At 31.5% G+C, this 23,870-nt stretch overlaps 5 protein-coding genes across 7 annotated transcripts; all 5 read right to left on the reverse strand.

Moving 5' to 3' along the window:
• On the reverse strand, positions 1–5,775 carry LOC123299313 (zinc finger protein 260-like). Of its 3 annotated transcripts, none has more exons than XM_044881677.1 (2): positions 5,637–5,704; positions 1–2,471 (listed from the first exon to the last, which is right to left on the reverse strand). In XM_044881677.1, the coding sequence occupies exons 1-2, from the start codon at positions 5,661–5,663 to the stop codon at positions 1,038–1,040; spliced, it is 1,461 nt and encodes a 486-aa protein (XP_044737612.1). In that variant the 5' UTR covers positions 5,664–5,704; the 3' UTR covers positions 1–1,037. The 3 variants fall into 3 exon arrangements, with proteins under 3 accessions (XP_044737612.1, XP_044737611.1, XP_044737610.1); XM_044881676.1 differs by lacking the exon at positions 5,637–5,704 and adding an exon at positions 2,544–2,672; XM_044881675.1 differs by lacking the exon at positions 1–2,471 and adding an exon at positions 4,011–5,573 and having other exon boundaries at positions 5,637–5,775.
• Positions 5,776–6,626: 851 nt separating this feature from the next.
• On the reverse strand, positions 6,627–8,907 carry LOC123299315 (zinc finger protein 84-like). Its single transcript, XM_044881678.1, has 2 exons — positions 8,695–8,907; positions 6,627–8,626 (listed from the first exon to the last, which is right to left on the reverse strand). Exons 1-2 carry the CDS (start codon positions 8,824–8,826, stop codon positions 7,277–7,279), a joined length of 1,482 nt encoding a protein of 493 aa, XP_044737613.1. The 5' UTR covers positions 8,827–8,907; the 3' UTR covers positions 6,627–7,276.
• A 1,591-nt stretch (positions 8,908–10,498) lies between these two features.
• On the reverse strand, positions 10,499–12,632 carry LOC123299316 (zinc finger protein 91-like). Its single transcript, XM_044881679.1, has 2 exons — positions 12,493–12,632; positions 10,499–12,098 (listed from the first exon to the last, which is right to left on the reverse strand). The coding sequence occupies exons 1-2, from the start codon at positions 12,622–12,624 to the stop codon at positions 10,764–10,766; spliced, it is 1,467 nt and encodes a 488-aa protein (XP_044737614.1). The 5' UTR covers positions 12,625–12,632; the 3' UTR covers positions 10,499–10,763.
• A 2,272-nt stretch (positions 12,633–14,904) lies between these two features.
• Positions 14,905–16,425, reverse strand: LOC123298916 (zinc finger protein 93-like). Its single transcript, XM_044881015.1, has 2 exons — positions 16,294–16,425; positions 14,905–16,230 (listed from the first exon to the last, which is right to left on the reverse strand). Exons 1-2 carry the CDS (start codon positions 16,423–16,425, stop codon positions 14,905–14,907), a joined length of 1,458 nt encoding a protein of 485 aa, XP_044736950.1.
• A 984-nt stretch (positions 16,426–17,409) lies between these two features.
• On the reverse strand, positions 17,410–19,091 carry LOC123298917 (zinc finger protein OZF-like). The gene is made up of 2 exons (XM_044881016.1): positions 19,065–19,091; positions 17,410–19,001 (listed from the first exon to the last, which is right to left on the reverse strand). The coding sequence occupies exons 1-2, from the start codon at positions 19,089–19,091 to the stop codon at positions 17,595–17,597; spliced, it is 1,434 nt and encodes a 477-aa protein (XP_044736951.1). The 3' UTR covers positions 17,410–17,594.
• Positions 19,092–23,870: the final 4,779 nt, after the last annotated feature.

Raw genomic sequence — 23,870 nt, forward strand, 5'->3', positions numbered from 1 at the left:
TTTAGTGTCGATGAGGCTTCGATTGAGCCTCAATAAATAATGTATATAACTATCTATTTCCCTAATATAAAAAACTAATATTGATATAAGATTAATTCAATGCACAATAATTTTCATGGGTTAAATAAGCCCGAACCACAACGGATATGTACTGTTTTGTCGCCATAATGACGCCGGGTTAAACATCAACGATACCCTCAGTGTCAGACGAGTTTTGTCAGAGTTTCGGTTGTGGATCTTAAACCGCTAGGGTTATTAAATGGTCAAATATTTTATTTTCTCCAGATTTTTCATCCCTTTAGGAATAAATTTCTAAAGTATCTTCATAGAACTATTTATTATCTCAGTTTTGAAATGTTCAACTTCCATTATCAGCGCCTGTAGTGTCTCGTAAGATCTCTCTAGCAATGAACACCTACACTTGCCGTACTTCGAAAGAAGCTGCAATAAAAGCTAAAGATTAAAATCATCCGAGACCCCCCGAGTTAACCCTTTCTTTAAGAGTTTTTTTTTTCAAGCTTCGGCATTGGTGCTTAAACCGTTAGGATTATTAAACGGTGAAGTATTTTTGTGTCTCTCGATTTTCCTTCTATAAAGGCAAGTAATTTCTCACGCCTCTTCATCGAATTATTTAATATCTTTCTTTTGAAAAGTTCCAGCACCGGCACTGTCTTGTAAGATCTCTCTAGCAATAGATACCTACTTTTGCCGTACTTCCAAAGAAGCTACAATAAGAACTACCAATTAAAATCAGCCACGAATAGTTAACCCTTTCTTAAAGTTTTTTCTCCCCTGAAGGTAAGTAATTTCTCATGACTCTTCATTGAACTATTTAAGATCTTTGTTTTGAAAAGTTCAACTTCCATTATCAGCGCCGGCACTGTCTTGTAAGGTCTCTCCAGCAGTAAACACCCAATCTTGGCGTACTTCAAAAGAGCCAACAATTAAATTCATTCATGGCTAGTTAATCCTTTCTTAAAGTAAAACAATTTGACTTCCGATCCCAATTTTTTAATTTTTCTTGCTTTGTATACATTTTATAACAAATTCGTATGAGTTTTCATGTGAACATCTAAAGCAACTTTTTGTATAAATCTTTTTTCACACATTTGGCATTTAAATGGTTTCTCTCCAGTGTGTCGCATCACATGTTTTAGCAAGATTTTCTTATCAAAGAATGCTTGTGAACAGAACGTACAAACAAAATTACGTTCATTCAAATGAACACGTGATACGTGCTCTTTCAATTGAAAGTTCGTACGATAAGTTTTATCGCATTTATCACAAGCATAAGGACGTTCCTTGGTATGCGTTAATAAATGTTTCTTTAGTTGATTGGAACGCAACCTAAGTCCACAATGATCACACAAACATTTCTTGTGAGAAACTTGCACGTGTTCCGTAAGTAGTTCCGGTGACATGAATGATTTTTCACAATATCGACAAGTAACATTATCATATTCTCGATGTGATAACATATGCAGACGTAAATTACGTCGACGTACTGTTTTACCACAAACCTCACAATTTGCGAGCTCTTCTTTGTACTTGCTCTTTTCTTTTGGTGTCTTCTTTTTTGGATGCATTTTACGAACATGTTTTTCTAAAATCCGCTTATTTTGAAATATTTCTTGGCACGTTTCACATTGTGGTGTTTTCTTAAAGAGTTTTTCTTGATTATGAACAAATCGCATGTGTTTGTACAAACTATTCCGATTTGCTAGTTTTGATGAACACAGCTCACAAGTTACTTCGGGTATGTCATCGTCTGCATGTGTTAATCTGTGTTGAATTAATTTTTTTCGTGTTGAAAATCTTAAATGACAAATACGACACTTGTTATGAGACTTTTCATGAGCACGTAAATGTAACAGATGATAGCAAACCATTGAACATCGTCCACATTTCAGACCCGCTGCTTTATGTGTTTTTCTATTATGCCAACCAAGAGCATCGACTTTTTTAAATGTTTTAGAACATGTTTCACATTTGTATTCATTTATTTCTGGTAATTGCTGTCTTAGATCGGATAACTTTTCATTTTCACTATCATAACTAGAATCATTATCACCATTAACATTTTCATAACTATCACTTTCCTCTTCGGATTTATAATGTATAACTTTCTTCTTTCTAGTTTTTATTCTATTCGATTCTGATTTATCTTCTTTTTTAATTTCCACGGTTTCTTCAATACTGTTCTCTGTTGATTTTTTGGTATCTTCATTTGTAATATTTTCATCATCATCCTCTTGTTTAATGTAAATTGGATAATTTAGACCATCATTTTCTTCATTTTTTACTTGATTCAAATTATTTTCTTTAATCCATAAATTACTACCATTCTGGGCAATAATTTGACGAAATGCGTTGTCTGAATTTTCACATAACTGCTTAAAATTAATGGTATTTTGTAGTTGAAGAAAACATCCGTTACATATTTGATTTGGTAGATCATCATTTTCCCAAATCTATAGATAAAAAGGAACAATAAAAATTATTCGAGATAATTTGAATTATTTTTAAGGAAATTCTAGAATTACCTGTACAGAAGCACATGCTATTATCATATCAATTATTTTAAACGAATTAATTGACAAAAATGTTTTATCAAATTTCATGCAAATACGACAAACTTTCTCAAAATCAGAAACTAAAACACATTTTATATCCATTTTCAAAACATATAAATTTGTAAAAAAAGCTGAGAATGTTATAATATTTATTATTAATACTTTTACTTTTGCTCTCTTGACTACAAGTAAAGGTATTTTCGAACTTAAAGTAAACAAGCGTTTGTTTCTTCGTAATTTTCTGATTTGAACGTGTTTAAACTTAGGTCGATTTTTCATTGATAGCTATAAAGTTGAGGGTGCTATTTTTGATTGTGAACAATCAAGCGCAAAATGGGAAATTTTTAAAAGCTTATCTTAACAAAGTTGAAAGTCCTAAGGTTAATAATGACAAATTTAAGGTGTAGATAAGAGACGAATTTTTGAAAAATAAATTAATGAGACATTATCGATATCGTTTCTTTTTAAGTAGGTAGCCCTACTAACGAAAATTACACAAGGCTGTTGCTATGGCTATATGGCTTTTTATTAGCAAAATCAACATTTTGAAGTACTTTTTCAAAAATAGTGGAATACCCTATTAGCCGTTAAATGTCGTTTATATTTTAGATTTTTGTATACTTAAATAACATAATATTAAAATTACAAACATATTAAAGTACTTTTAAAATTTAGGATTATTACCTGTACATTTAGGCTGCGCAGTACTAAACGCAACCATTTCCGCCAGTCAGATGGCCCAAGCTCTAACTGAAAGAGCAAGAAGAACAACATATCATAAAATCAGCCATAATAAAATTCTCTCTCGAAAACGTTGCGAGCGTCATAAAATCATAAAATCTTTGACACGTCTATGGTGTCATAGGCTCAATTATTATAACAAGAATATTCGTAAAAATGTATATATATATTTTTTTATAAATTACATAATTCTCAATTTTTTGTAAATATAATGAATGAGTTTGGGGAATTTTTTACGCCTTTTTCTAGAACAGTGACTGCTAAAATAATCACAGCCTAGAATAACCTATTCAAGGCGTTAAAATAAGTCTAGAAATAGATTAAAATCAAATATAAAAAAAGGCTATTCTTAATATTTGATTTGAATCTAAAAATTTTTCTTGTGCAATCTGGTCCCAACCGCCAGTATTAATTTATAATGCATCCCTGAGCTAATATTCTGTAATTTATAATGTCTCTTCATGAAATCTCTTCGTTCTACAATTCAGTCTTGTAAGACACCTCACAAATAATATAGAACAACAAAGATTCAGAAAGTTTCCTTTAAGGTACATTCTTTATTCTTCAATAAGACTCAATGATTTTGTGTCGTCAGAAAAATTTGGTGACTTCTCATTGAATTCCGCCACAGTGGGGAGGAGGAAGAAGCGATGTCTCATTTTCTCTGTAATTGTCCAGCTTATGCCATGAGAACCAGCCTTATGTTCGCTTTCAAAACCAACCCGTTGATCTAAGTGTGTCCCATTCCCAGGAAACCACTCTATCCTAATCTATTGGGTTTCGCAAGAATCCAGGATCCCAGTTCTTCCATCCCTAAACATTTTATATAAAATTCGCATGCGTTTTCATGTGAACTTTTAAAGTACTTTGTTGTATAAACGCTTTTTCACACATCGAACACTTAAATGGTTTTTCACCAGTGTGACGTCTTACATGAGCTGCTAAGATTTTCTTATCGAAAAAAGCTTGCGAACAGAATGTACAAACAAAATTACGCTCGTTCAAATGAACACGCGATACATGTTCTTTTAATTGCCAATTTGTTCGATAGGTTTTATCGCATTTATCACAAGCAAAAGGACGTTCCTCGGTGTGCGTTATTAAATGCTTTTTCAGTTGATTAGAACGAAACCTTTTTCCACAATGATCACACAAATATTTCTTGTGAGAAACTTGCTCATGTTCCGTAAGTGCTTCTGGTGTTGTAAATACTTTTGCACAATATCGACAAGTTAGATTATTAAGTTCTCTGTGTGTTAACATATGCGTTCGTAGATGGTGTCGTCGTATGGATTTACCACAAACCTCGCAATTAACGTTTAGTTTAACTTTTAAATTCTCTGCGTGTTCAGTGTGTGTTAGCAAATGCAAGCTTAGATTACGTCGACGTACTGATTTACCACAAATCTCACAATTAGCGTCCTGTTTGTTGTACTTCGTTCTTGCTTTTTCCTTTGAGAGCATCCTTTTTGGATGGATTTTACGCATATGTTTTTGTAAATCTTGCTGTGTCTGAAATTTTTCATCACAAGTATCACATTGCATAGATTTTTCATGGATTGTTTTATGTTGTGTTAATTTTTTTCGCGTGGAAAACGATGAATAGCAAATGCGACATCTATTATGCGTCTTTTCATGAGCACGTAAATGTAAAGAATGGTAACAAACTACCGAACAACGTCCACATTTAATACCTTCTACATTATGTGTCCTTTTCATATGAAAACCAAGAGCACCTACTTTTTTAAATGATCTGGGACATTTTTCACACTTAATGTAGTCATTTACCAGTGACTGCTGTTCTCTTAAAGTCGATAGCTTTTCATTCTCACTGTCATAATTAGAATCATTTTCGTCATTTATATTTTCATATTCATCACTTTCCTCTTCGAGTTTCTGTGAAATTGCTTTCTTTCTTGTACTTTTTCTGTTCAATTCTGATTTATCTTCTTTTTTAATTTCCACCATTTCTTCATTGTTGTTTTGTGATTTCTTGGAATCATCCTTATCTTGATTGGCAACATTTTCAACATCACTCTCTTCTTTGACGTACACTGGATAACTAATACTGCATAATTCTTCATTTTTCAAGTTTTCCAAATCATTTTGGTTATTCCATAAATTATTTTTGTTTTGTTCGATGATTTGGCGAAATGCGTGATCTGAATTTTCACATAGCTGTTTAAAATTAATGGTATTTTGTAACTGAAGAAAACATTCGTTACATATTTGATTTGGTAATCCATCATTTTCCCAAATCTAAATACCAAAAGAATTATTATTGGATTTTTTTTAAAAGTAAATACAAAATATTTGATTTACCTGTACAGAAGCACATGTCGTTATCATATCAATTATTTTAAACGAATTAATTTGTAAAAATGTTTTGACGAATTTCATACAAATACGACAAACTTTTTCAAAATCAGACATTAAAACACATTTTATGTCCATTTTGAAACATTTCTATCGAATAACTGAGAATTTCTTAAACAACCCTCTTGACCTTAAGATATTTATTTTCATAATTGGTGAACAAATTTCAGAAATGTTAGCAGTCTAATTTTTAGACTCGATATTTATTATTATCAGGAATCTCATAAAAATTGCAGAGATTGAATTTAATCGAATCAAGAATTTTTTAGGCTATAACTTAGCCATTGATTAGCCATTAACAGAAAACGCTCTGTTTTTCTTGGCTTGCTTTTTTCTACAACAACGTATTTTTTGTTCTCTGATAGCAATTTTGTCAAATTTAACATTGAGCCTCCGTAGATTAATTGGATTAGCTTTATTAGGCGTGTCTGAGGCTTTTACTAGCGAAGTGTCTATTGAAACCAGTGTTGTCAACTTAGTAGTTTTACCACTAAAACTAGTGGTTTTTTTCTACCATTTTTCTACCTTTAGTGGGAAAATAATTTAAATAATTTAATATTTTAATATCATTTCTAGCAATATAATTGCTCTCTAGTTGCTTTTTAGTGGTTTTCTATCGCCTGTTTAGTGGGCCTTAGAGTTGAAAGTTGGCAACACTGATTGAAACCATCCGCGTACCAAACCCACCCTTCTAGTAATTGGTTATATGGGCCTGTTAGCCAAGGATATCCGGATTTAAATCTACGAACGTTCATTCGCTGATCCACAGGTTGGCCATACCTTTAATTGGGCCAAGTAGGCACAGGTCTGCGGGTAGGCACAGAGCTGTACGCGTCTCTAATTACATTGATCCGTAGATTGTGTCAGAAGCAGCACCGTTTTGTTTGCGATATTAATCGAAAATTTAGCCTGAGCTTAATAATCAAAAGTGTGACATTGCTATTCATAATAAAATGTATATATTTTCAATTTATAAGCTACATAGTCCAGGATTTTTGCAAGTATGTACAATAAGTGAGTTAAAGACAATCTGGAAGGACTGGAAGTATTTGAAAATGAGTCTAGGCATAGATTCAAGTCAAATATTAAAGTTTTCTTAATATTATAATTAAATCTAAAGACGCTCTTCTGGAAATTGTTGTGCTCCAAACCCTCGCAATTTATTTATTACAAATGTATGGAGTGTAGAGATAAGGAGAACTATCTTAAATGGGAGTTAAAGTAAAAAAAGTGTCCATCTAAAAACAGCAAATAACAGTTACAAAATTGACCAGAATGGCGCTTGTGTAGCAGGAGGTGTTTGAAATTCTCTATCCTTCTCGAACAACTTGTTTAGATCTTTATCTTACTATTATTACTTTGAGCACTTCTTTTAAAACTTACCACTTTTGCTACAGCAGCGACACCCTTATTTACTGCTTTTCGATGGACACTTTTTATATACAGAGATGGTTCTCCTTATCTCTACCCTCCATATACAAATGTAATGCTGAATGAATAATTATTGCCTAATTTCTTGGATCTCTGTGTTGAATTTACGATGATCTTCGTTCTCAGTTTCTCAATCCTTCCATCTCGAATAAATTTTATATATAATTTGCATGCATCTTCATGTGAACATTTAAAGCACTACTTTGTATAAACGCCTTTTCGCATATTTGACATTTGTATGGTTTTTCACCAGTATGTCGTCTTACATGATTCAATAAGATTTTCTTATCAAAGAATGCTTGCGAACAGAACGTACAAACAAAATTACGTTCATTCAAATGAACACGTGATATGTGCGATTTTAATTCATAACCATTACGATAAGTTTTATCGCATTTATCACAAGCATGAGGACGTTCTTTGGTGTGCGTTAATAAATGTTTTTTAAGTTGATTGGAACGCAACCTAAGTCCACAATGATCGCATACACATTTCTTGTGTGAAACTTCCATATGATCCTTCAGTTCTTCTGGTTTTGTAAATACTTTTGCACAATACCGACAATTTAGATTATCACGTTCTCTGTGCGTTAACATATGCGAGCGTAGATTTCGTCGACGAACAGTTCTTCCACAAACCTCACAACTTACATCCTGTAGTCTAGCCTTATCCACTCTTTTCGCTTTTGGAGGCTTCACTTTTGGATGCATTTTACGAACGTGTTTTTGTAAAATTTTCTTCGTTTGAAATGTTTCCTCACACTTTTCACATTTCAAACGTTTTTCTTGAGTCATTTTATGTTGTATTAATTTATGTTCTACTAATTTTTTTCGTGTTGAAAACGATGTATTACAAATACGACACTTGTTATGTTTTTTTTCATGGGCACGTAAATGTAACGAATGGTAACAAACTACTGAACATCGTCCACATTTAACACCTTTTGCATTATGCGTTCTTTTCATATGCCAACCAAGTGCATCGACTTTTTTAAATGTCTTAGAACATGTTTCACATTCGTATTCACTTATCTGAGGTAGTTGTTCTTTTAAATCCGATAACTTTTCATTTTCACTGTCATAATTAGAATCATTATCGTCGTCATTTAAATTTTCATAACCATCACTTTCTTCTTCGTATTTATATTGAATGTTTTTTTTCCTAGTTCTTTTTCGACTAAGTTCTGATTTGTCCTCCTTTTTAATCTCCACCATTTCTCCAATGTTGTTCTGCGTTAAGTTTATGTTATCATCATCTTTATTTTGAACAGTTTCATCATCATTCTCTTCTTTAATATAAACTGGGTAATTAACACTATCTAATTCTTCATTTTTCACGTTGCCCAAATTATTTTGATTGTTCCATAAACTGCTTTTACTCTGTTCAATAATTTGACGAAATGCGTTGTCTGAGTTTTCACACAATTGTTTAAAATTAATGGTATTTTGTAATTGAAGAAAACATTCGTTGCATACTTGATTTGGTAAACCATCATTTTCCCAAATCTATGTATGGAAATATTTAATATTTTCGTATTATTTTGCTAAGATAATTTAAAAAAATATGGATTTACCTGTATAGAAGCACATGCTATTATCATATCAATTATTTTAAATGAATTGATTGGCAAAAATGTGTGACCAAATTTCATACAAATGCGACAAACTCTCTCAAAATCAGACACTAAAACACACTGCATTTCCATTTTCGAACATATCGTGTTTCAAACAACTAATAAATTAAGAATAATCTTCTCTTTTGGCCTATATTTTCGTAATATTATGGGCAAAAATTTATAATTATCTTATCAAGCCTTGTTCACACTAAACGATTTCTCAGGCAAATACTTGTTTTGTTTAGATGCTCAGTCAAGCACTCACTCGAATAAATATGAGTACATAAGTAAAACTTACCCAAGTGAGGGCACAAAATATTAACCGACCCGTCTAACAAACCAAAAATGGAGGTTTTTTATGGCGATTGTCGATTTACACCTTCTTTTATGCGTATGATATATACACTAAAGTGGACTACCTGTTAATGATCCCTATTTCGTTAATGATCCCTTAAAAATCCCTTTTATTTATTGTATTTTCAAAGAATTTAAAGCATTGTTTACATCAAGGAAGTATTCGGCTGACTTGTCTGGTCTAATATTATGACTTCTAACATTGTTAGAATTGTTGGATTAAGTTTGGAAGATGAACTCTGTATAAAGAAATATAGAAATAAAGAGAAAATGAGAGTGCTCATTCGTTTCTTCGGAGAAACGCTTCTTCTTATCGTAACTATTCCAAACTATTCGATTGAGTGAGTTGCTACACCTATTCACTTTTATTTGTGTAAATATTCGGTTTAGAAATCGTCAAATTGCATAATAACTCTATTTAGTGTTTCGTAACACCACTAAGTTAGCATAAGCTGTGTAATGGCTACTTTTACCAATCAAAGCTTAAAGATGTGACCTCATGATTACGCTACAGCTGTTATGTCCTGCGTCAAATTGTAAAAATGAGAAACAAACAATTTTATTAACATTGCAAGTTGATATCTCGAAATAAACATATATAGGTACTAAAATAATTCCCTAACCTCATTCTTAATAAAATACATGATAATGAAAAATCAACTATATCCTCAATGGCTGGTAAATATGATTATCAATTGGGTAAACCAAAACGTAAGCGTAAACCAGTACTGCCAAAATCAATCGTAAGAATGTGATACTGCTAAGCTTTTTTCCAGATGGCACTGCAGCCTAAACTGATCACGTGATCTAATTTGACGGTCAAACTCAGTGTCAAGCGTCAGCATGAAAATACACGTCTAAGAAGACATCTTATATATTTAAACGAGCAATTATTGTATATATATCAGCAATCTCGGAAACAGCTCCAACGATTTTCATCAAAATTAGTATGCAGGGGGTTTATGGGACAATAAAATCTATCAAGCTAGGTTTCATTTAAAAAAAAATATCGTTTTATCCGTGTTTTCAGGAAAAACTGAAACGTTGACTGCAATATATAACTCTTCCTGACATCTATTGGCGACGAAATAAAGTACACTCACTGTCAGAAAAAGTGCCACAGTTAAAACATTCTAAGCGTACGCATCATATGTTATGTTATAATAGTAACACTTAGAATGTTTTAAAACGAGCATTTTTTGTGACATTGAGTATACATTACCGGGATATTCAAATTGGTATTTGTTTGGAGACATTTTAAATGGTTCTTCTTTTTAACTCAAAAAATACCGAGTAAAGCTAGGTCATCCAGGTACTTATGATAAAGCCAAGTCTATAAAATCAGGAAACATTTTCGTAATAAAATATATTTTTTAATTTTATAAACTACATTGGTAATATTTAGTTACTAAAAGTACACGCTTGCAATCTGTTCTAAAATCAGTTTTCATTTTTATATAAATGCAGCACATCCCTGAGTAACTATTCCATAGATGTAGATGAATCTTGCAATTATATTCGTTCTCCAAGTCCAATTTACTTCTTGCAAGACAACTTGCAAGTAGCAGCAAGCAATTATACCAATTAGCGTTTTGTTAGTTCTTGTATATGTTTTAAGTACTTTAATGTTGGATTCCAGACTCAATTTACTTATTCCCCCCTCTTGGTACATTTTAAATGGAATTCGTATGCGTTTTCATGTGAACATCTAAAGCAACTTTTTGTATAAATCTTTTTTCACACATTTGACATTTAAATGGTTTTTCACCAGTATGTCGTCTTACATGATTCAATAAACATTTCTTATCAAAAAATGCCTGTGAACAGAACGTACAAACAAATTTCCGTTCATTCAAATGAATACGTGATATATGCTGTTTCAATTGGCATTTTTGACTGTAAGTCTTATCGCATCGATCACAAGCATGAGGACGCTCTTTTGTGTGCGTTAATAAATGTGTTTTTAATTGATTAGGACGTAGCCTAAGACCACAATGATCGCATACACATTTCTTGTGGGCAACTTCCATGTGCTCCTTAAGTGCTTCAGGTGATAAAAATGCTTTTTCACAATACCGACAATTAAGATTATTACGTTCTCTGTGTGATAACATATGTTTGGATAAGTTACGTCGACGTACGATTTTACCACAAAGCTCACAACTTACATCTTGTTTCTCGTACTGGGATCTCTTTCTTGGTTGTTTCATTTTCGGATGCATTTTACGCATGTGCTTTTTCAAATCACGCTGTTTACGAAATTTTTCCTCACATGAATCACATTTTAACGTATTTTTATGCGTTAATATGTGTGTGTTTAATTTTCTTCGTGTTAAAAACGATAAATTACAAATACTACACTGGTTATGTGATTTTTCATGGGCATTTAAATGTAACGAATGGTAAAAAATTAGAGAACAACTTCCACATTGCAAACCTTCTGCGTTATGAATATTTTTCATGTGCCAACCAAGTGCATCGACTTTTTTAAATGATTTAGTACATGTTTCACAATTGTATTTGTAATTATTCACATGTGATTGTTCTCCTGAATTGGGCTTTTCACTTTCACTTTCACTATCATAATCGGCATCATTTTCGTCTTTTACATCATCAAATCCATTACTTTCTTCATCAAATTGATATTGAATAATTTTCTTCCTAGTCCTTGTTTTATTCAATTCTGACTTACTTTCGTTTTTAATCTCCGACTTTTCTTCAATATTGTCTGGTTTGGACTTTTTTGTATCATCCTTGCTCAGATTTATAACGTTTTCATCATCATTTTCTTCTTTGACGTAAACAGGAAAATTAAGACTTTCCGCATCTTCTTTTTTTACGTTGTCCAATTCATTTTGATTATTCCATATTTTGTTCTTACTCTGTTCAATAATTTGACGAAATGCAACATCTGAATTTTCACATAGCTGTTTAAAATTAATGGTATTTTGTAATTGAAGAAAGCATCCATCACATATTTGATTTGGTAGATCATCATTTTCCCAAATCTATAAAACAGGAATGAATAAATGGGAAATATAAGGATGAATTCTTGTTGACTTCGAGTTGAGACAAAGTTATTGAAATAAATACCACGATACTCGAAATAAAATTGTATATTAAGAAATTCTATTTAAAAAATACAATTAAAAAACATACAACGGACTTACATGTCGCTAAATATCGATATTTCGATTGCAACGCAATCATCGATAGTACCAAAATTTTGTGTTATATGAATAAATATCGACATTTAGCGACATGTAAGTCCGTTGTATGTTTTTTAATTTTATTTTTTAAATAGAATTTCTTAATATATACAATTTTATTTCGAGTATCATGGTATTTATTTCAATAAAAATGGGAAATAATTTTCATCATAAATTTAACACGCTGAATTACCTGTACAGAAGCACATGCTATTATCATATCAATTATTTGAAACGAGTTTATTGACAAGAAAGTTTTGTCAAATTTCATACAAATACGACAAACTTTCTCAAAATCAGAAACTAAAACATATTTCACATCCATTTTTAATCATTCCAAGTTTCTAAGAAAACTTTTATAATAACTGCTCTTTCAGTTGTATTTTTACTGGGCTAGATTTTCATAACACAGGCAAAATTGAGAATCAATAAAACTTGAAATAAGAAATTTTCACACTTAAGATTTGCTCTATAATCTTTGACGAAAAGCTTTATATAAGAAGCTTGAAAACTATTAGGCTGACGCCAGACCAAAGAATCCCCTCCCTTTCCCTGATATTTAATATAAAATTTAAAAAACCATTTTTATACCATGTATATGAAATATACATAGTACATTAAGTTTAGCCCCAAGTTTGTAACCATGAAGGTTACAAAGATTTGTAACACTTAAAAATATTGATGCTACGAAAAAAATTTTGGTTTAGGTGTTCATAGAATCACCTAATTAGTCCATTTCCATATGTCTGTCTGTCGTCTGTCATCACAATTACTCAAAAACAAAAAGAGATATCAAGCTGAAAATTTTATAGTATGCTTAAGACGTAAAAAGTGAGGTAAATGAGCAACATAGGACAATTAGGTCTTGGGTCCGTAAGATCCATCTTGTAAATTGTTAGAGATAGAACAAATGTTTAAATGTTCCTTATAAAAAAATAAACAACTTTTGTTAGAAACATTTTCTTGTAAACATCACTGTTTACCCACGAGGACGCTAATTAAGTGAAAATTTTGTAGGATGTATTAATATTGGAATATCAGTTATGTGTGTGTGGCTATTTAAGAGTGAAAATCTTTCTTTATTTACGTGACGTCAGAAAACAAACGATTGCGTCATCAAAACTGTCTTTACATGGTATTTCAACAATTAACTCAGTCAATTGTTTGTTTTCACTTGTTTTAAGTAGATTACGAATTCGTTGTCGGAGCTGGTAAAAAATTAATAGTTTTCCCCTATGATTGCGTTCATTCACTGATCCCCGGGTTGATCATGCCTTTAATAGGGTCGAGTTTGACACGAGTCTGAATATTTTATGATTAATCCAGCGTTCATTCACTAATTCTCAGAAAATCTGAGAAAGGCTCAAAAAACTTTTAGTATTTTTTTTTTTTTTTTCTGTATCTCTATGTTTATTTTATTGTAGAACTTGATGGAGTAAATAAATTTACGAAAATTTATTCAAAAAATTATAAATAAATATAATAAATATTATCTACTAAAATCGTTAACATTTTTTTATTATAAAAATAAAGATATGAATAAAAATTAAACTTAATATTAAAATTGAATTTTATAAATAAATGCAATCAATCTCTCGGTACAAGTATTCCGAACGTGTTCATAAAACATACAAATGTCTTCTGAGTCGACCATGTCTTACTGTCTTACATTATCTCGCATATGATAAAGAACCATATTGGATTTTAAAGTTTCTTGGAAGGAAAGAGGGGGGGGAGAGGGGGAGGGGTAGGTGGGAGGAGGGGAGGGGGGAGATACCCACATTCCTTCCAGGGATAGGCCTTACTACTGCAACATTCACATCTTCAATGTTGTTGCTCATACACTCAGTAGTTTTTACAGATGTTAATTTTCTTCCTTGTTCATTGGCACTTCCAGACCTCTCAGGCTCAACTTTTCTCATGTTTCAAATTCTCGTTTCCTTAGCATGTCCCTTAATTGTCGAGATGTGAACATTGAGTGCGTGGTATCTGAATTTAAATATCGTAGGAACGGAGGAGATGAATTAAGGGTATGTTTGAGTTTTTAAGCTTACGCAGAATATTGATGTCCTGTAGATGAGTTCCTAATTTCGCTCTCGTGAATATCCATTGGTAACCAAGAACTTCTTTGACAGAACTACTAACCGATTTATCCACTATCTTTCAAGAAAATAGCAGGGATCTTGTTAGAGAACTAAATAGGGATCATAATCTTGTTCAAGCAATAGTGAGGTGTTTCTCGAATAATGGTACGAATAGGAACGGAGAAGAGGAAGTAAAGATGTGTTTAAGTTTTCAAGCTTCCGCAGAATATTGATGCCCTGAAGAGTAATTTCCCATTTCTCTCTTTTGATGCCTACTACTAATCCTCACGAGGACCATATACCATTTCAAGATGGAAGTATCCATTGGTAAATCAAGAACTTCTTTGACAGCACTTCTAAACGATTTGCCCACATCTTTCAGGAAACTTGAAGGGATCTTGTTAAGTGGTGCACATTACGGCGGGTAGATCAGTGTTAGCCTGAGATACTAATTCACCACATTTAACTTTTGATCTGACTCTGATCTGATAGCGGACTTTTCTTTTATATCCGTGTTTATTTTACATGGTATTTATATGCGTTTTCATATGAACAGTTAGAGCAACCTTTTGTATAAACCTTTTTTCACACATTTGACATTTAAACGGTTTTTCGCCAGTATGCCGTCTCACATGATTCAATAAGATTTTCTTATCAAAAAATCCTTGTGAACAGAACGTACAAATAAAATTACGTTCCTTCAAATGAGTACGTGATATATGCTGTTTTAATTGATATTTTTCAGCATAACTTTTATCGCATCGATCACAGGCAAAAGGACGTTCTTTTGTATGCGTTAATAAATGTCTTTTTAATTTATTAGAACGTAATCTAAGTCCACAATGATCGCATACACATTTCTTGTGGTCAACTTCCATATGATCCTTAAGTGCTTCAGGTGATAAAAACACTTTTTCACAATACCGACAGTTAAGATTATCACGTTCTCTGTGTGATAGCATATGCGTGGATAAATTACGTCGACGTACTACCTTGCCACAAACATCGCAACTTACATTTTCTTCTTCGCGCTTCACTTTCGGGGGGCTCACATTTGGATGCATTTGACGAACGTGTTTTCTTAAATTTACTTTTGTTCGGAATGTTTCCTCGCACGTTTCACATTTTAATGATTTTTTATGCGTTAATTTATGTTGTGTTAATTTTTTTCGCGTCGAAAACGATGAATTACAAACACTACATAAATTGTTATGTGACTTTTCATGGGCACGTAAATGTAACGAATGATAACAAACAACTGAACATTTTTCACATTTAACACCTTCTGCTTTATGCACTTCTTTCATATGTCTACCAAGTTCACCCACTTTTTTAAATGTCTTAGAACATGTTTCACATTCATATTCACTTATCTGCGGTAGTTGTCCTTTTAAATCGGATAACTTTTCGTTTTCACTGTCATAATTAGAATCGTTTTCATCATTTATATTTTCACAACCATCACTTTCTTCTTCAAATTTATATGGAATGCTTTTTTTCCTTTTATTTTTTCGACTCAATTCTGATTTATCTTTATTTTGAATTTCCACCGTTTCTTCAAGGTTGTTTTGTTTTGATTTTTTGGCATCATCCTTGTTTTGAGTTGCAACAGTTTCAACATCATTTTCTTCTTTGACGTAAACTGGATAATTAAAAGCATCTACATCTTCTTTTTTTACGTTGTCCAATTCATTTTGATTATTCCATATTTTGTTCTTACTCTGTTCAATAATTTGACGAAATGCAACGTCTGAATTTTCACATAGCTGTTTAAAATTGATGGTATTTTGTAATTGAAGGAAACATCCGTCACATATTTGATTTGGTAGATCATCATTTTCCCAAATCTATAAAAGGGAATGAATAAATGGGAAATAATTTTCAAGATAATATTTAACACGCTGAATTACCTGTACAGAAGCACATGCTATTATCATATCAATTATTTGAAACGAATTTATTGATAAGAAAGTTTTGTCAAATTTCATACAAATACGACAAACTTTCTCAAAATCAGACAACAAAACATATTTTATATCCATTTTTAATTTATTTCAATAACAAAAATTGAGAACTCTAAGTTTGGCCTCTTTACCTATTTGCTCAGTGCATGAGTCTTATTTCAGGCAGTTACCACAGAAACGATACACTACTTTATGTAAGATATAGTACCTGGTTGACCGAGCTTTACTCGATATTTTTATATTATTTACGCTTAAAAATATTGATGCTATGAACAAAATTTTGGTAAAATCACCTAATTAGTCCATTTTCGGTTGTCCGTCCGTCCGCCTGTGAACACGATAACTCGAGAATGAAAGGAGATATCAAGCTGAAATTTTCATAGCGTGCTCAGAATGTAAGAAGTGAGGACGAGTTCGTAAATGAGCAGCATAAGTAAGTGTCTAAAAACTGATGTGTATTGATTTCTTTGATTGATTTGGATGTTATTCTGAACAAGTTGTTTATCAGAGATGTTAGTTCTTAATAAAACCGCTACATAGAGTATCTCTTAGCTGGAAAACCCAATAGTTTTATAATCAAAAACAGAAACAATAATATTCGTAATAAAATATATATTTCAATTTTATAAACTACATAATTTTTAATTTTTTTAAAATATAAGTTAATTTAACGATGGTTTTTTGCACTTTTCCCTCGTACAGATTTAACAGAATCTAGATAGTCCTCTACAAATTGATTTCCTCCACAATCGAATTAAGTTTTGTTTAAATGCAATACATCCCTGAGTATAAGTATTCCGTAGCTGATGATGAGATTGGAAATTAATTTCTTCTTCTAGTTCAGCTTATGTCAGGCGCGGATCTAAGGGGGGGTCACATGGGTCATGGGGGGTCATGACCGCCCCCCCCCCCCAAAACAGCCCGCATTTCAAAAAAATCTTTGTTTATTTGGTTTTTTGTTATTTTATTGAAAAACAAAAATGACAAAAATCCTACGAACCACCCCCCCTCCCCCCCCCCCCCGAAAAAATTTCTAGATCCGCGCCTGGCTTATGTCTTCCAAGTCTACTATATCGATCGTGAGCGAGTTCAACCTCCCAACTCGCACTTGGTCAGTTTTCGGGTGACTGTGACCACACTCTTTTTTGATAGCTGGATCCACGCCTGTGCCTTTAACCCTTCCAATAAGAGGTGGCACATCATTTTGGATTATGTTGTTAATTTTCTTTTGCCCACTTTTATATATTTTAAAAAGCGTTCGTATGTGTCTTCATATGAACATTTAAAGCAACTTTTTGTATAAACGCTTTTTCGCACATTTGACATTTGTATGGTTTTTCACCAGTATGCCGCCTTACATGATTCAATAAGATTTTCTTATCAAAAAAAGCTTGCGAACAGAACGTACAAACAAAATTACGTTCATTCAAATGAATACGTGATACATGCTCTTTTAATTGAAAGATTGTACGATAAGTTTTATCGCATTTATCACAAGCGTAAGGTCGTGCTTTGGTATGCGTTAATAAATGCTTATCTAAATGGTAATTTGAACGAAACTTATGTCCACACTGATTACATAAGCATTTATAAACTGGTCCCGAATTCTTATGATATGTTTTCACATGATTGGTGAGAGTTTCTTGTGATATGAATATTTTTGCACAATATTCACAAGCAATTTTATCACGTTCCCCGTGTGTTAACATATGTTTGCGTAAGTTACGCCGTCGTAATGATTTTCCACACACCTCACAATTTGTAACCTGTTGTTTATACTTGATTCGAACTTTTGGATGCATTTTACGAACATGTTTTTCTAAATCACGTTTTGTTTGTAGTATTTCTTGGCATGTAGCACACTCGAAAGTTTTTTTAGTTTTTTCGATTTTATGTAAAAATCGCATATGTTTGTATAAACTGTTTTTACTCGTTAATTTTGCTGGGCACAATTCACAAATTATTTCAGGTGAGTTATCTTTTTCATGAGTTAATTTATGTAACGATAATCGTTTTCGTGTTGAAAACGTTAAATTACAAATGCTACACTTGTTATGCAACCTTTCATGAGCACGTAAATGTAACGAATGGTAACAAATTATTGAACACTTTCCACATTTAACACCTTCCGCATCATGTTTTTTTTTCATATGTAAACCAAGTGCATCTACTTTTTTAAACGACTTCGAACAAGTTTCACAGTTGTATTCCTCCAAATCTGGTTTTGTATCCTCATCTTCATAACTAGAATCATTACTGTCTTCATATAAACTATAATTTTCACGACTTTCATCATCACTTTCTTCGCTGAAATTAAATTGAATGGATTTCTTTCTTGTATGAACTTTATTTAATTCGGATTCAATTTCGTTTTTAACTTCTATAATTTCTCCGATATTTTTCGTTGCATTTGTAGAATTTTCACCATCACTCTCTTCTTTGATATATGTTGGGTAATTTGGACTATCTAATTGTTCACGTTTTACGTTATCCAAATCATTTTGGCTATTCCATAAATTATTTTTATTCTGTTCAATAATTTGACGAAAAGCATTGTCTGAATTTTCACATAAATGTTTAAAATTAATGGTATTTTGTAATTGAAGAAAGCATTCATTACATATTTGATTTGGTAGATCATCATTTTCCCAAATCTATATTATGCATGGAAAGTATTACTAGATTATTTGTTTAATAATAATAAAATATTGAATTACCTGTACAGAAGCACATGCTATTATCATATCAATTATTTTAAACGAATTAATTGATAAAAATGTTTTATCAAATTTCATACAAACACGACAAACTTTTTCAAAATCAGATATTAAAACACATTTTAAATCCATTTTCGAACATTTCTCGTTTCAAATTTCTAGTAAACGTCAAGCACCACTAAAATAACCTACTTTCTGAGCTTTGGGTCTTTGGTTCAAACCTTTAAACTTTGATTTTATGGCTAAACTCTTACTAGGAGACTGGCTGATGAATCATATTATCAGCAGAAAAATATAGCAACCGAAAAGTTATATTTTACTTACTTTACATAAAAACTTCTTAACTTTTAATTAAAAGATGGATATTTAGAAGCCCAAATGTATAATTAATCCGAGCTGTTTAGCATAGTTTAGTGGTGCAACCCTCTTATTTTTAAGAGGCGTAGATAAAGTTTTGTGCGATATACGTGTGATAGCGGATTATTAACGTACTTCTGCGATTGTCCAGCTTGTGCTACGATATTGTGCTATATATCGTAAATAACTATTATTCACTCCTATTTATTATACAATATTAACTTCCATGCAAAAGGAACACTACTGATATCTTATTTGAGACAGCCATTTGTTTACATGGAGTTCGATCTCCTTCTCCACTCACCATGAGTGAACCAATTTTCTTGCCCATGGAGGTTTCTATAATACTTCCGTGGTATTGTCTTGCTGTTTTTCCACCCACACAAAAAAAAAACGCGCATTTGTTATTTTAGAGAAGCCTTTAACAAAAAAAAAACATTTTCACATTCAACATCATTTTTTGGATTTTGACAAATCCAATTAAATTTTATTATTTTTAAAATTATTTTTATTCTTGAAATGACTGACCGCCAATGTTCACTTAAGTTGGAGTTAGGATAAATTTTTAACAATATAGTAAAAAAGCAAAAACCATTTTTTAAAATTGATGTTAATTTTATTTTGATTTGTTGAGTTTACAATTTGTTTACATGAATCTTATAAATATGTTTACCTAGTAGTAGTAGATTTGTGTGTATTTGAGGCACATTACGCTTCTTCATCCATCTTCAGTCCTCAGTCAAATGAATTTATCATTCCTCAATTTTCTGTTTTGATAAAATATATAAAATTCATTTATTTCTGTGCACAATATTTAAATAAAAACGACATTACATTTTTTTCTTGTAAACATAAAGTGGCTTTTTCACATTTTTAGTTAAGATACAAAATTCGCTAACCAGAAAACTAAAAGAAACAGAAACTGCATGCTTGACGTTTAGTTAGAAATGTGATCATATTTATGTATTTCACAATAGGGATTTTTATCGATTTCGAGAGGATTGAAAAGCCTGAACTGGAAAACAAAATAGTTAATCACAAAAATTTCATTTCCTATACGGATTTTACATCCAACCATGAGGTTTGTGAAAGAGTCTAAATTAAAAAAACCTGTTTTATTCATGTAAAAAAACTTTTATACTAAATTGAGAGCATAAATTGTTAAAAAACAAACGGTCATGCAATAAATAAGAAAAAAATAAATTAAAAAATACAACTAGTTTAAAACACATTTGGTTACGTTTTTTTTTAGTTTAATAATTTTATAATTAGGTTTTACTTTAATTAAAATATATACGAGGTAAGTTTTTTTTTTGTTTTTTGCTATTTAAACAGACACTGACCTCAAGTTCATTTTGTTTGAGACCTAACTGTTTTTTTTTTGTTCTTTAGTTTCTATATTCACCTTAAGGAGACCTTGAATTGAAATTACTAAGAATCATCGAATGAGCTTCTAGATTCCTAATAGATAAAATAAACTAATCGCTTAAAACGATTATTTAATATGACATCCATAATTTTACGATCCCTTTAATGTCTTTTCGAAGAATCAACTAAAGTGGAAAGCTATAAATAGTAAATCGTAATTTTAAATTTAACAATCCAATTGATTTAAACAAACCAAGTGTTTGTGAAGTATTCCAAGAACTTGAAAATTTAGAGAGTAACGGTAGAGAGAGGGGGTGGAGTCTTGCTCGACTTAGAGCAGGTGTAGGTGGAGCGTACTCGACGTAGCTGTCTCTTCACTATCCAGTCCGGTTTTCTGAATCAGATTGCATTAAGTAGTTTATCTTTTCCTTAGGAGATTATTTATGACAGAATCTTCTATTCTCATGTTAACATCGTTTGTTAAAAAATGATTCACTGGATCTTAATATTGGAACAAATGAGTGTTTAGAATATGGATTGAATCCTTAAGAATTTGTAGGCTTATTTCGGTGAGAGTTTTGCTATATAAACCAAATTCATCAAGGGCATTTCATGTGAATGTAGGAGTCACTCCACGAACACCAAAGAGCAGATTAACAAGTTTTAATTTTTGAAGGTCAATCTGATATCTTCTAACCAAGTCTACGACACAGAATTAATAGATTTCTCTCTTCCTGAATTCCCACTAATTGAAAATTGTTCCCTGATCATTATCTTAAAGGTCTTCTTAAAGTTACAACATAAAATTTCATATGAAACAAATAAATCTTAAATAATTTAAATATTTTTTAATATAAAATCATACATAATCCAATTAATAAGAGTCTAGAATCAGTATTTGCACAAAAAATTGAATCTAAGTTTAATGTTTACTGGTCAGCTTCTCCAATAAATTAAATAATCCAAATTGGCCTGTGTGATCAAGCGTAGTTTTAGTGAGTTAATTCAATTTTGACCCCCCCAATAGAATGTCAAAGATGTAACGGTCTGTCTCAAGTTTGAAATGATTACAGAAAGGGTAGATCCGGCTTTAATCGACAGATGTTCCGCAACGCTAAAAGTGTCGGTTCTATCTCATCTGGAAACTAATTTCAGAATGGCTGAAAAGCTGCCCCCATGAAGAATTAAATAAATAAATAAAATCACCAAAAACATATCGTCCGTAACGTAGAGAGGGAGGATTTAGTCAGTCCTCAATCAGAAAACTTATGGTTTATGGTTGTTTCTGATTACGAACTGACTTAAACTACGCTTGGAGCCGTAGACCTAAAATTCTTAATTTTAATAAAGATTTTTTTATCTTGGATAAAAATTTTTTGGGCGTATAACTCTTACTAATTGGTGTAACAGATTTTCTCTACAGAGTATATAAAAATTTTAATAATTAATATAATTGGCAGTACACATTTTTTTATATTAAAATTGTAAATTAAGCAAAAAAAAAAAAGAGTTTCATCTTACTTAATAATTAATGACTTAAATTTTAACTAACAAAAAAATCAAATTTGTTTTTTATTTAAGCGTTTCAATATGTGGAAGATTAATATAAAAAATTTTACTAATCCATTTAAAATTAAAATTGTTAAATTATAATATTAAATTTAATAATTATTATTAAAAATTTATTTATTTATTTACAAACATAATGGCCATTTAAAAATTATCTAAATATGATTAAACTAGGCGTGTGCTTAGAAATCTTAGTTGAATGTTTTTAAATTGCACGACAAAAAGGTTTGAAGAGGAAATTCAATTTCCTCCAAACTTCATAGTTTTCCAACAACTAGCCGGCTGCATAAGAAATTTCTGTATCGAAAGTCAACGAGAAGTGGTGAGGTAATTAAGTTTGCTATACCATCAGATAAGATTTCTGAACGCACCCCAATTGAAAATATCAATAATAGTAATTTATACGGGATAAACCTCTTACGTAATTTTTTTTCCACTGGATTATACAATAGGGTGAACATTTCAAATAACATGAAACAATTTTTTTATACAGAGTGGTTTTTTCCCACCCTGTATACATAATTAACATAAAATAAAAGTATTTATATACAAATAAAATTGCTTAATAAATTTATGTAAAAATTAAACCATCCGTTAATTAACAGAGCGTTTAATTGGCCACGACATAATTATACACATTGTTTGTAACAACAAATGCAACGTTTGCTAAAAGAGGGCAAATTTAAAAAAAGAGAACCTATAAACAATTTTTGAAAGAAACCTTTAACAATATTAAACTATATAGTTTTCGAATCAGTTTCCATTACACTATCCCAAACAATGGATACAACATTAATTCTTCAAATATAATATTGGATTCTAAATACGAAAGTGCTCACTTTAAAGTTTTTTTCGGTACTGAAAAATATATTTGAGTCGTTGAACTTATGGCGATTTAAAAGATCATAATCCATTCATCTTAGTCACAAAAAGAGGACAATCTCGGAATCTAACTGAGTAAACTCAATTTTTGTTCAAAACAGCATGACTTGATTAATGCTGAAGCAAAATATCACACCGTTTGCCATAGCAATTTTTTAAAGCCATTTCCATTTCCAATAAGAAAGGTTTTCCAAGCCGAAAACGTCATACAAACAATGAAAGAAAATTAAAGGTATACAGAAGATCACAGAGTAAACTAGGATTCACGATTGACCCTGCACTAAGGTACGTATAGCTGAGCGTATCATCTTCCGCGGCCTTGAAATGTACGAAATGAAATTTGCGACCTTTGACTTTGAATGTCCAAGGACGCTGACACTTGATCATATGTGACTTTTGAGACTACATTTGTACTATCAAAATAAAGGATTGAACATTCAACTGATTCCGAGGTGAAACCCTAAGATGATTGAACTATTACGATCTTCTTGCTTTTGGAAAAAGGGGATTTATAGAGAGCATTCTTTTGCCACAAATTGTAAACGCTTTTCTTTTGAAAAATGACTGATCGCTTAACAATTTGTGGTTTTTTTTGTCGTCGAATAATGAGCATTTTCGTACTTTGACCTT

Source organism: Chrysoperla carnea, chromosome 4, assembly GCF_905475395.1.
Source record: "Chrysoperla carnea chromosome 4, inChrCarn1.1, whole genome shotgun sequence".
In the NCBI taxonomy this organism is placed as follows: Eukaryota; Metazoa; Arthropoda; class Insecta; order Neuroptera; family Chrysopidae; genus Chrysoperla; species Chrysoperla carnea.

What these genes read in the sequence shown, in the direction of transcription:
- LOC123299313 (XM_044881675.1), bottom strand. Translation starts at nt 5,768, where the DNA reads ATGGACATAAAATGTGTTTTAATGTCTGATTTTGAAAAAGTTTGTCGT. An exon ending in CGACATGTGCTTCTGTACAG is followed by an intron (nt 5,574 to 5,636) that starts GTAAATCAAATA and finishes TTTGGTATTTAG; the next exon opens with ATTTGGGAAAATGATGGATT.
- LOC123299315 (XM_044881678.1), bottom strand. Translation starts at nt 8,826, where the DNA reads ATGGAAATGCAGTGTGTTTTAGTGTCTGATTTTGAGAGAGTTTGTCGC. An exon ending in TAGCATGTGCTTCTATACAG is followed by an intron (nt 8,627 to 8,694) that starts GTAAATCCATAT and finishes TTCCATACATAG; the next exon opens with ATTTGGGAAAATGATGGTTT.
- LOC123299316 (XM_044881679.1), bottom strand. Translation starts at nt 12,624, where the DNA reads ATGGATGTGAAATATGTTTTAGTTTCTGATTTTGAGAAAGTTTGTCGT. An exon ending in TAGCATGTGCTTCTGTACAG is followed by an intron (nt 12,099 to 12,492) that starts GTAATTCAGCGT and finishes CCTGTTTTATAG; the next exon opens with ATTTGGGAAAATGATGATCT.
- LOC123298916 (XM_044881015.1), bottom strand. Translation starts at nt 16,425, where the DNA reads ATGGATATAAAATATGTTTTGTTGTCTGATTTTGAGAAAGTTTGTCGT. An exon ending in TAGCATGTGCTTCTGTACAG is followed by an intron (nt 16,231 to 16,293) that starts GTAATTCAGCGT and finishes TCCCTTTTATAG; the next exon opens with ATTTGGGAAAATGATGATCT.
- LOC123298917 (XM_044881016.1), bottom strand. Translation starts at nt 19,091, where the DNA reads ATGATAATAGCATGTGCTTCTGTACAG. An exon ending in TAGCATGTGCTTCTGTACAG is followed by an intron (nt 19,002 to 19,064) that starts GTAATTCAATAT and finishes TGCATAATATAG; the next exon opens with ATTTGGGAAAATGATGATCT.